At 38.1% G+C, this 11,157-nt stretch overlaps 1 protein-coding gene across 5 annotated transcripts; it reads left to right on the top strand.

The window, feature by feature from the left end:
- The first annotated feature begins 11 nt into the window (after positions 1-11).
- On the top strand, positions 12-11,157 carry haao (3-hydroxyanthranilate 3,4-dioxygenase). 5 transcript variants are annotated; one of them, XM_085428937.1, is made up of 12 exons: positions 12-62; positions 2,011-2,173; positions 2,747-2,893; positions 3,079-3,157; positions 5,490-5,573; positions 6,790-6,896; positions 9,321-9,410; positions 9,497-9,540; positions 9,615-9,760; positions 10,467-10,535; positions 10,618-10,700; positions 10,836-11,157. In XM_085428937.1, exons 3-12 carry the CDS (start codon positions 2,805-2,807, stop codon positions 10,906-10,908), a joined length of 864 nt encoding a protein of 287 aa, XP_085285063.1. In that variant the 5' UTR covers positions 12-62; positions 2,011-2,173; positions 2,747-2,804; the 3' UTR covers positions 10,909-11,157. The 5 variants fall into 5 exon arrangements, with proteins under 5 accessions (XP_085285063.1, XP_085285064.1, XP_085285066.1 ...); XM_085428938.1 differs by having other exon boundaries at positions 2,744-2,893; XM_085428940.1 differs by lacking the exon at positions 2,011-2,173 and having other exon boundaries at positions 2,744-2,893.

The following is an 11,157-nucleotide window of genomic DNA, read 5'->3' as shown; positions in this document are numbered from 1 at the left end:
TCACGTGACCACCGAGGCCTAGCTTGAACCTGATGAGCCCAACAAAACACGAGCGGATGCAGGTAGCGCTAACATCCAATTTTCTCTTTAAAAAAGTGTATCAGGAATAACATATAAACTATAATCAATACTTAAATAAATAATAAGCTTCAAAACGACTAAGTATAAAAATATATAATACGTTGATTAGAGGTCACGTTACTAATTTGAGTGTACACAAGCTAATGTTGGTTGTGATGGGTTAAAAGGAACACACAGGAAGAGAACCAATTAAGTCTTTATCCCTTCATTGAATGACCCCGCTTAAACAGTTTTCATAAAATTAAAAGTACATTAAAAAATATTAATTGAATTGTAATTGATAGACGCGTTCTGACTTTATGTACAGTCTGTCTACAAAATAAATACTTCGTAACTGTTGTATTGGGATGATATTTTATTACCTTTGTGACCACGAGGGGGGGACCGTCTCACAGAAAAAAACAATAAATAACAGATGCAACAAAATATAGCTTTAGTTACAATAACTAGATAGATAAAAGTATTTTCTTTCTTTTTTCTTATTTTGTTTATGGCATAGAGTTAACTCAGACTTTCACTCTTTGAATAAACTGGCGGAAATTCCTTTAAAAGCATCTACAGCGAGTTTAATATGTTTTTGGACAGTGGTAGTTTAACTTTGTACACCTCTGCACACCAGCACGATGGATTTGAAAGGATAAAAAAAAAAAGTGCCTTAAGTGTAGACGCAGCTTTTTATTGAATGGGGTTAACAGAAGTAGTATAACCATGTTCCCAAGCTCTTTTTTGGGACAAAATACACTTTAACTGTCTAAAACATTCCACATGGCTGTGTGCACTTACACGTCTTCATTTATATACAGTTTGATAAGTTACCTAAAATTTCGTTTAAACAGCAAAATCTGTTTATGCTCTCGATAACTTACAGCATATACTTTTTTGCTGCATATGTTTAAAAAATGTGAGCTACTTGTAAAACTGTCATTTCAAGTGGGCCCACTAGGAGGCAGGTTTTTACTTACTAAATATCTCTGAACAGCACTTGAAGGACTTCTTTGTTCATATTCCACTGAACTTCAAATTTCTGATGTACTTGCTGCTCACTGGTCACATAATTCTTCAGCAAAGAATATATTAGTCACACAATATAATACGATAAGGAAGAAGCAACTGCTCTTGTGATGAATCTTGCTCAACATATCTTGGCAAGAAAACACTGAAAATACGACAGAGCTTGCATCAAAAACATTGTCAATAGTATAGTTAATTGTTTTGTTTTCATACTGAAGGTTAAGTGATTACCAGTTGATTAAATGTCTTAACTCTAAGCACACTTTGTACAGCAGATATGATACTGAACAGATTAAATTACCATTTTCACTTCAGTTTTCTTTGTGGTGGATGTTTTTGTGGCTTTATGTAAACTTGGCTGACTAAACCTGACTCTTTTTATTGGTCAGTGTATTGTTTGCCCATGACCAAATATCTCACACAGACTTTCATCTTCATTCATCGTTGATTCTCAAAAGTTAGTAAACCCTTTAGAATGTCATCTGCTGCGACCTGTTGGGGTCAGGTTCAGAGCTCTTCCGCATGCCTTGGTTGTAATGATTATTCAGTTACTGTTTCCTTTCTACCAGCACAAAGCAGCCTGGTTTTTCTCCCCTGACCTCTAGCACACACAAGGCATTTTCCCCCAGAAAAGTGTTGCTTTCTCTTATTTGGACCATTCTTTGTAAACTTCATAGATAGTTGTGTTGGAAAATCCAAGTAGATTTGCTATTTATCTAGGGATTGAGAGTAACGCAATTTCTATTCTCTGTATGTCCTGTACATGTGGCAGAATCGACAAATAAAGTTGACTTTGACTTTGACTTTGACTAGATCAATGTTTTTTGTTCACCATGTTTGTACACCCATGTGTTTTGTAGCTTTTGAAGTGTGTGCTGATAATGAGCCAGAATGGCCTCTGGTCCCTCTCCTCTTCAGGCTGGAGGATGCAGCATCCACAAATCAATCCATCCATCCATCCATCCATCCATCCATCCATCCATCCATCCATCCATCCATCCATCCATCCAGAAATAAAATAAAAAGTTTGATTGGTCTGACTGACCCCAGGACAGTTTTCTGGTTCGAAATGAGCATACAGGTCGGATTTTTAACCTTTATGCTATATTGAATTTTAAGAAGATGCTAAATATTTTACATGTTATACACAACCCCCCCCCCCCCCCCCAAAAAAAAAAAAAAAAAAACCACCACTGAAAGAACAGAGAACTTAATTTTATTACATGAATTGGTAGCATGATTTAAGCAAGTTTTTTGTGTTTGTTTTAAAGTCAGATTAACCCAACAGTTTTAGATTACACAAAATGCACAATAAGTGTAACTTGTGTGCTTTCACTTAAATAAAAATAGAAAATTAAAGGAACGGACTTTAATTACAAGTTGATTGAAACCCAACCAAAATATACAACCACCAATGAAGCAGAAAACTGAGTGAGAATAATTTTTTACCTCAACTAGACCTCAAATACCCTTTGTATTTGGGTAAAAACTGCTCCCATCGTGGCGTTGTGCACGTTGCAAAGGATTCCATTTGGTCTGCAGGACAGCATTATGTTACTTATTAAACAACAACCTTTAACCCTTGTGCTCCACCCCGATTTGCTTACTCCCACTTCTGCATTTTGGACTTTATGTGTCCTCTTGCTTAAAGCAGTCATAACAGCTGACAGAGAGTCCCAGAGGCTACATTCTGCAGCACAAATCACATCAAAATGAACAGCAGTACTCTTCAGGTCAATGTGGAACACTGGATTGCAGAAAATCAGAATGCTTTCCTGCCCCCAGTGTGCAACAAACTCATGTAAGTAACACATTTACTCTTAGCTACACTCTCACTCTTTATTCTTTGCAAATGTGAATTGAGTTTTGTAATTATTGAGCAATGTGTAATTTATGTGGCAGTTTGAACACTTGGGATTCAGTCAGTTGAACTGCGAGGACACGCAGTGCATGCACTGACATGATTTTAATTCCTCTTTGTCTCAGGCACTTCTCCCAGCTGCTTGTCATGTTTGTCGGAGGCCCTAACACCAGGAAGGATTATCACATAGAGGAAGGGGAGGAGGTGAGAGTTGGACTAGTCTCTTTTTTTCCCTCATTCCAGCAACAAACATGGACCATGGAAGCAGAAGAACCTACAATTTAATACAAAAGACAACATTAGTTAGCTTCTTACAGTTTTTCGCAAAGTTGCTTCATTTGTCCTTTTAGGGCCAGTTCCACCCATGTGTTGCAGTGCTTGGTTAGGCTATTTGGCCAGCTGCTGCTACTGGGTTTTTTTGCTTCTGTGTCAAAGTATAAAGTGTGTCAGCTGACAGCCACTTTCACAACTTTAAACATTCACTGATACTGAATCATGACTCAGGATACCCTTTTTAGTGTTGTGGTAATTTCTGACATGGTCTAAAAATACAGATCTTTTCTGTCTTTTTTGACAGTTACTCATGATTTTTTGTGAAAGCTGCAAGTTTCTGCACATTTAATTTTAAGCTTTAAAACAAAGTTGTTGGCTTTAATTAATTTAAGTTGGTTCATATTAATTAAAACAAAGCATCATGAAGGCCCACGGTGGGTGTTGACGCAATGTGATTTCTGCCCAATGCTCTGAATGTTAAAGTGAAGAAATTCAATGAAGTGCAGTCAACGGCGGGAGTAACTATGACTCTCTTAATATAACATAATTATATGGAAACTACAGTTCTTGTAACAGAGTTTGTGTTTAAAAATAGAAAGGAAGAAAGATTAGATTAGAAATGCCATCCAGTAAGTTTTGATGCGCTTGGCAGATTGTGGGAAAAAAGAAAAACCAAACCCACTAAATGCCTGAGCCAGTCTGAGGAATCTGACTGTCATAAATATTTATGCCATAACACAGGAAGATAAGCTTCTGGTTTGGCTCATGAATGTTATTATTATTATTATTATTTCTATGGGTTTTCTTCTTTTGATTTTAATTGAGGCTGATTATTTGATTATCCATACATTTCTTGTTCAGTGACTGAGAGAGAAACGTGTGCCTACATCCTGGAGACTGTTGTCATGCTTCTTGCTGAACACCAACTGCATCACACTCAATCAGTTGAATCAGAGTCACGTATGAGCTCTTTGTTTGTAAATCTAAACATGGTGTTTGTTCAAACAGGCCATGAAGTAAAGGTCAGCTGCAGCTCCAAGAAATGCCCACTCATATCAGCTGAAGGCTCGAGTGATACAATCCACACATCACATATATGGCTATATGTGGCGCTCTATTTAAGCTGCTTTGTCAGTTGCTACACATCTGCAAGCCACTTTGCCACCCACCTCCCTTCCATCTACTCCTTTCATGCTGTATCTGACTTAGTAACTGTCATTTTTTTGTCATTAAAGCCTGTTCTATTAGGGTCCTACTGCTGCTCTACCCACCTCTGACCTTTTAGTTTTCATGGATGAGCAGGGTGGTAAATATGCTGCTCAAAAAAATTAAAGGAAGGTGATATGTGGACACTACAGAGGTAGTTCTTGAGGCAGTTGAACTCCTCAAGGATGACAGAGCAATATGTGGCATTGCCATAAGGTTTGCTGTGTCTCCCAGCACAGAGACAGGCAGTTTTTCTAGGAGAGCTGGACAGGGCCACGGAAGGTCTGAGTTGCTCTTCGTGCACGACAATACCCACCCAGCTTCATGTGGTGAGACATTCCAGGCAGTTCATTGAGAATGAAAGAATTACCACTTACTGGCCTCCATGCTCACCTCTGGGACCATCTGATGCCACCAGGTTGCACCTCACACTATCCAGGAGCTCAGCGATGTCCCGGTCCAGACATTCTAGGACACCATCCGCCATCTCAATAGGAGCATGCCTGACATTACCAGGCATGCATACATGCTGGTGGAGTCCATACAAACTACTGAGGACCATTTGATTGATTTGCTGCAATAAAATTTTGATTTTGGTAAATTAGACTAGCCTGCTGCATTGTTTTTTTATGTGATTTTCAGCATGTCCTCTCTAGGTTAATAATTTTGATTTTGATCAATCAGTGTAGGATCTTTTTGTTCCTAACACGAAGCACGGAGTGTCTACATTTCTGCCAATGGAAATACTTTTGACTAAAGTAGCTGAAAGGATTCACTGCCCTTTAAGAAATATCAAGAAGCTAAACATAATATTGACATTTGATTCCTTGCATTTGGGACCCTCTGTGTTATAGCTCCCTCTTGGTTCTTTCAGTATTGATGTACTACATTATCCAGACTGAGCCTTGACTGGTTGGTCTGAGATGTCTTTATGTTAATTGTGACTAACCGTTTTTACACAACTGAAGTATCTGCTGATGCCTGCAAATAAATATTTATAACATGTATTTAACCCACTGCCATTCTTCGTTTGTCTTTCTCTCTCTGTTTTAAGTAGTTATTCTACCAGGTGAAGGGGGACATGTGTCTGAAGGTGATTGAAAATGGTAAACACAAGGATGTACACATCAAAGAGGGAGAGGTAAGCTCTAAACTTTTATGTTTCTGCTTCGTACTTTGCTGTGCACAAATACACATTCATTCATTCAGATGGAATTTAACTGTACAATTGCATAAAACATAAAGAACACTTTTTTAAAAAGCATTAATTAAGCTGTTTATGCAAGAGCAGCTGCAGGATTCTACCTCTGGGTGGGTCCAGAGTAAATTGGTCTGGGCCTTTTAATTGCACAGATTATTATTTTTTAATACTTCTGCTACACATGTGTGAAAAGATTAAGAAAACAATTCCCAATCCATCATTATTAATTGTGAAGACTGAGACAGGCCGTCTATTCACTTAAACAAAGAGATTGTAATTAAATATCAGATGAGTGAGAAAGAGTGAGTGCTGCAGAGCCACTGAACTTTACTGAAACTTTCAGCTCGAACAACCATTTATTCTCCACATTTTTTATACTTTCAAAAGAAAATATATTTGATGCATTGACTTGCATGCTGTAGCCCCTTCCTCCCATTTTACACTGACAGACCCTGAAGTATACTCCTCCTGTGAAAAGGAGGAAGAAAACCTGCGAAAACCAATTTGTTAACAATTGGGTTTTTCCCGATGAGACTGGTGTAAATATCTTTTAGACATAAGGAAGTCATACAAGTTCAGTAACCCATGTCACAACCTGAGCCGTCTACAGCAGCGCCCAAATAAAGTAGAGGAACGTTTCTTCACATTGTGCTGAACCGCGCTGTGCTGCTCAGATTTAACAGGTAATTGTAAATGTGAAACAGGCTGTAGTGAATAGTCAGAATTTGTCAGTGATAATGTCATAAAAGCCGTCTACTAAAAAAACAAACAAACAAACAAAACCACATTTAGTAACTGAAGATAAGACCTAAGAAAATTCTTCTCACAGCCAGTCGGGATGGGCCCAGGTCTCTTAGGCCCCCCACAATGTAGTGTGTTAGCTCTAAATTTGTAGTAAGATACTTATTTAACAGAGAACATAGAAATTATTTGGTCATCTTTCAAAACAGGAATAAATTTTTTTTATACATAATAGTGAAATGCTGGTTGAGATAGACAACTGCACTAAACCCTCCTGGAAACTATTTTTCTGCTCCAGTTCCCATCGCTCTCTGCTGATTAGAAATAAGGAAGCACAGCAAGCTTGTGCAATAAGCTTTATCTCAGGTGAATCTGCTTCACTGTGCATTCCACTACTTTTTGTCTCAAATTCTAGATGTTTCTGCTGCCAGCTCGGATCCCTCACTCCCCCCAGAGGCAGGCTAACACCGTGGGCTTGGTGATGGAAAGGAGAAGACTGCTCACTGAAACCGACTGCCTGAGGTTCACTGCTGTGGCAGTTTCGATTTTCTGCATTTTTCTTAGAGAGTTGTTGACAACAGAAAAATGATGAATGGTCATAAACATGACAGGACACTTAAAAAGAAAAGATTCTTTGCCCTCATAAACACGAGGCAATAAGTTTAATTAAAACTCAGCTGACATAAAAAGAGGTTTTTCAAAGATCAGTAATGAAACGTGTGGTATAAACTGTAAACCAGTTAAATATATTTTATTTGACCAGATTCGATGTAAACTTGAATGTTTACCTTGTAAGTATGTAACAAATTTACATTTTTACAACAAATAAAATCAAATTCAAATCTGACAACATAATCAAATTACAGCAGCAGCATTTTGGGGATTTAACAGTCCCCATGTCAATTGGAGGGCCAGGAGTGCCAAAATCATTAAATAAATACACAATTAAATATTAGGGGTGCAACAATACACACGGTTCGGTTCGATACTTTGGTGTCACGGTTCGATATTTTTTCGATACAAAAAAAATGTTCATGCTTTTTTAATTTGTCATTTATTAAAATTATAAATATATATTTTAACTCAAAAGTACAGTTTTTAAATTTAATGTTGCTGAAACAACAAAGTAAGAAAAAAATAAGTATCTGATCGAGAAATCACTCATCTTTGGAAAAGAGAGTTTATTACAGAGAAATGGCTCTTTCCAAAATAAAAGCTATACTATACGCTTCTTCTGGGCTATATTCTCAGCAGCATATTAAACATATCAGGTCCCCATAAGGAGAATCCTGTGCTAACGGCTGTCTAAATGACTCGGGTAAAGTTTGTAGCATGCGTGCTTGTTGTTTTTGTCTGCTTCCACTTGTCTTTGCACTAGGATGATGTCGGAGTAAATGTGCAGTCATATTCATTTTGTTCCCACTAGTGCTGTCAGCGTTAATCTGAAATGACGTTAACGTCACAACACGGCAAATCTCTGTTAACGAGCTACCGCCCCGTGTGTGGGGCTGGACGGCGTCAACACGTTAACAAGCTAACTGCGCTAACCACTAGTTCCCACCCATGTAATTGAGCATTGCGTGGCACATCCAACATACTGTTTTACTTTAGTCCATGACGCGCTTACCTTCAGGGTCATACGTCACATGAAAACCAAAATAATTCCAAACGCCAGATCTGAATGAGGGTGGGGGAGGTTCAATTTGCCATGTTGCAAGGTGAGCTTAACTTCTGCCTGCTAGCTTGCGCTGCTCTCAGTGAATCTGTGTTCGACTACTCCGCACTGTCGAGCGCAGATCGACTGAGCGCTCAACACAGACAGCATCGTCAAAAGAAAAGTTGATAAAATAAATTAAAAATTTTGTATTGTTCGATACTTATGCGTACCAAACCGAAAGCACTGTATCGAACGGTTCAACATCGATACGAGTATCGTTGCACCCCTATTAAATATATAATTTCATTAATTAAACATGTCATTAATTAATTAGAATAGGAAATAAATAAATAAATTATTACATGTTTTGAATAAAATGAATAGGCAGTAAATTAATTATTTATGTAATTAATAAATTCCAAATTTAATTAATTTAGTAAACATTTAATTAATAATTTAATGGTATTGCTAATTAATTCATTCTGGCACTCCTGACCCTCCATAAATCACAACCCGGCTATACTCTAAAGCAGGGGTGTCCAACTCCAGTCCTACTACCACTCCAGAGCTACTGTCCTGCAGCTTTTAGATGCATCCTTGTTCCGACACACCAGAATCAAATGAATGGCTTGTTATCAGGCCTTTGCCAACCTTGATGCCATGCTGAGGAGGTAATCCAATCATTTGATTCAGCTGTGTTGGAGTAGGGTTGCATCTAAAAGCTGCAGGATAGTAGCTCTGGAGGGCTGGACTTGGACACCCCTGCTCTACAAATACTCTCCTTACTGTCTGTTTTTCTCTATACAGGACCATCATTTACTAAATAGACAGCATGCTGTATTAAGTAAGACTTAAAACTACACTCATAAAAATGTATGACTTAAACTACTTTAATTAATTAATCAATTTTCAAGTACAAGCAAGAACAAAAATAAGTACAATGTAAAATGTCTAACTTTATTGAATCTGGTCAAATAAAATTTATGGGACTGGTATACTTCAGATTATACCCAGCACATTTTGCTTAATGATTAATTATTTGAACAAATAAACCTTTAATGATATGTATTTACACCACTGGCTACATTTTTTATATATAAATGATAAATGTTAAGTGATGCCTTGGATTTAATTAAGTGGCTATCTTCATCAGCAGCTACTTTGTTCAGTTTTATTGTAGGGTCCTACAATAGATAAATAACAATGTTATTGAATTGAGTCTTAGATCTTAGTGAAACACATTTGTCCTGTAAACAGATTTTTATGTTAGCATGTATTTGTGCTCTCAGGTACCATGTAGACAACACCACTGACATCCTATTTGAAAAATGGTTCTACTGTCAGGATCTAGGAACCCAGCTGGTGCCAATAATCAAGGAGTAAGGCATCTTTTCATCTTTACAAGTCATACTCAGATCATGCTCTTTCTTTTAAGTATGTTGACTTGACTGTATTTTACTTTCAGGTTCATGGCATCCAAGCAGTGCAAAACAGGAAAACCTGATCCAAGTGAGTTGTTCAGAAGAAATTGTAAGTCCCTGTAAACTTTGAGCTGGTGTCAATGTTTATTATTGGATGGATAGATGAAGTCTTCAGGGAACCTCCTTTCCAGCTGAACACCATGAATGTGATGACGCCCTTCTCCTTCAAAGACTGGCTGGAAAAACAGAGGCCGTCTTTGGGGAATGGCAGGCCCATCGACATGTTCGGAGCTCAGTTTGAGACTGAGGTAAGAAACCTAGTGTCAGGTAATGATCATATATGAGATGGTTGATCAGGGTTTTTTTCAGCCATTTTCAGTAAAACATTTCATTTAGGCCTGCACTCATATATAGTTACAATTTTGGTTTCTTAAATCCATGCAGGGTCAAACGTGTACAAACACACTCAAATATAAACATACGTTCACTTATTTCTTTTAATAAGCAATCCTGAAGGTTCTGCAGTGTCCTTGAAGACCAGCTTCTTGTCAGAGATCGTGGTTGACTGCTGGCAATGGTTGTTTCTATTTGCCAGTATAAACAAGATTTGTTTGAAAGCACTAAGTAACTGTAGGTTGCAAGATCACACCTTAAATAAATATTTGTAAGTACAGGTTTAATGTGTGTGCCACCACAAGAAGACACAAATTGTCTCCCTCACATGAGAGGGTATTGGCTCGGACTTTCAGGGACAATCCAGGGGCCACAAAGGCACAAGCCTACCCTGACCTGGAAACTACTGGAACAAAATTACTATGACAAAGTTACATGCTCATGATGAGTGTCTGTAAACTTCTGACCACAACTGTATAGTACGGTCTATCCGGCAGAAAGGATGTTTTGATACTAAAAGTACAAGTCAAAGGTATAATTATTGTTGAAATAACAGGAGACTAGACGTGTTGTAGGTAATGATAGTGATAAACAAGACTCTTTTTACTGCCTCCCCAACAGGCGATGGTGTTCGGACCTGGACTCACAGAGATGACAACACCCCAAACTGATGTGTGGGTTTGGCAGTTGGTATGTATGCAGAGTCTGTCCCAACAGTCTGTCCCTGGACGCACATGTAAATCTCCCTTCCTCTTCTACATCTCTTTCTTAGGAGGGATCTTCCACAGTGACTATGAACGAGCAGGAGTTCAGTCTTCCTGCAGGAGACAGTTTGCTCATTCCCGAGCAGAGCCAGTAAGTCAATATCAAGTTGTCAGTAAATCACAAACTCTTTCACTGAGTGTACAAATTATTGGATCAAAAGTGTTGAAAGTGAACTCTCCAGGGTTTCCAGTGTGGTTTTGCATGCAGTGACTTTCTCTGTCGTAGATACCAGTGGCAGAGAGCTGAGGGGACTGTCGCCTTGGTTGTGATCCAAAACCCAGAGAGGAAGAGACCTTAAGCATCAACCGTCAAATCACACCTGCATTGAAACATATGCTGGGAGGGGAGCACGAATTCTTTAAATGAGCTCGAACAACTGAAAGTGTTTTATGTATAAAACAAATACAGTAAGTAGCATAGACCATTTAGTAAGGGTAAACAGTATTAATAAACAATTACAAAATGATGCTATATTCTCGCATTCATCAATCACTACATGTAATTTTATGTGAGTAAAATGCATAAATAAAAACATCCTCATGTCTGA

This window comes from Rhamphochromis longiceps, linkage group LG13 (genome assembly GCF_057381845.1).
Source record: "Rhamphochromis longiceps isolate RC_006_pf linkage group LG13, R_longiceps_female_GT1.1, whole genome shotgun sequence".
Taxonomy (NCBI): Eukaryota; Metazoa; Chordata; class Actinopteri; order Cichliformes; family Cichlidae; genus Rhamphochromis; species Rhamphochromis longiceps.
The sequence above is the reverse complement of the archived record's forward strand: the minus strand, read 5'-3'. Positions and strand labels throughout refer to the sequence as shown.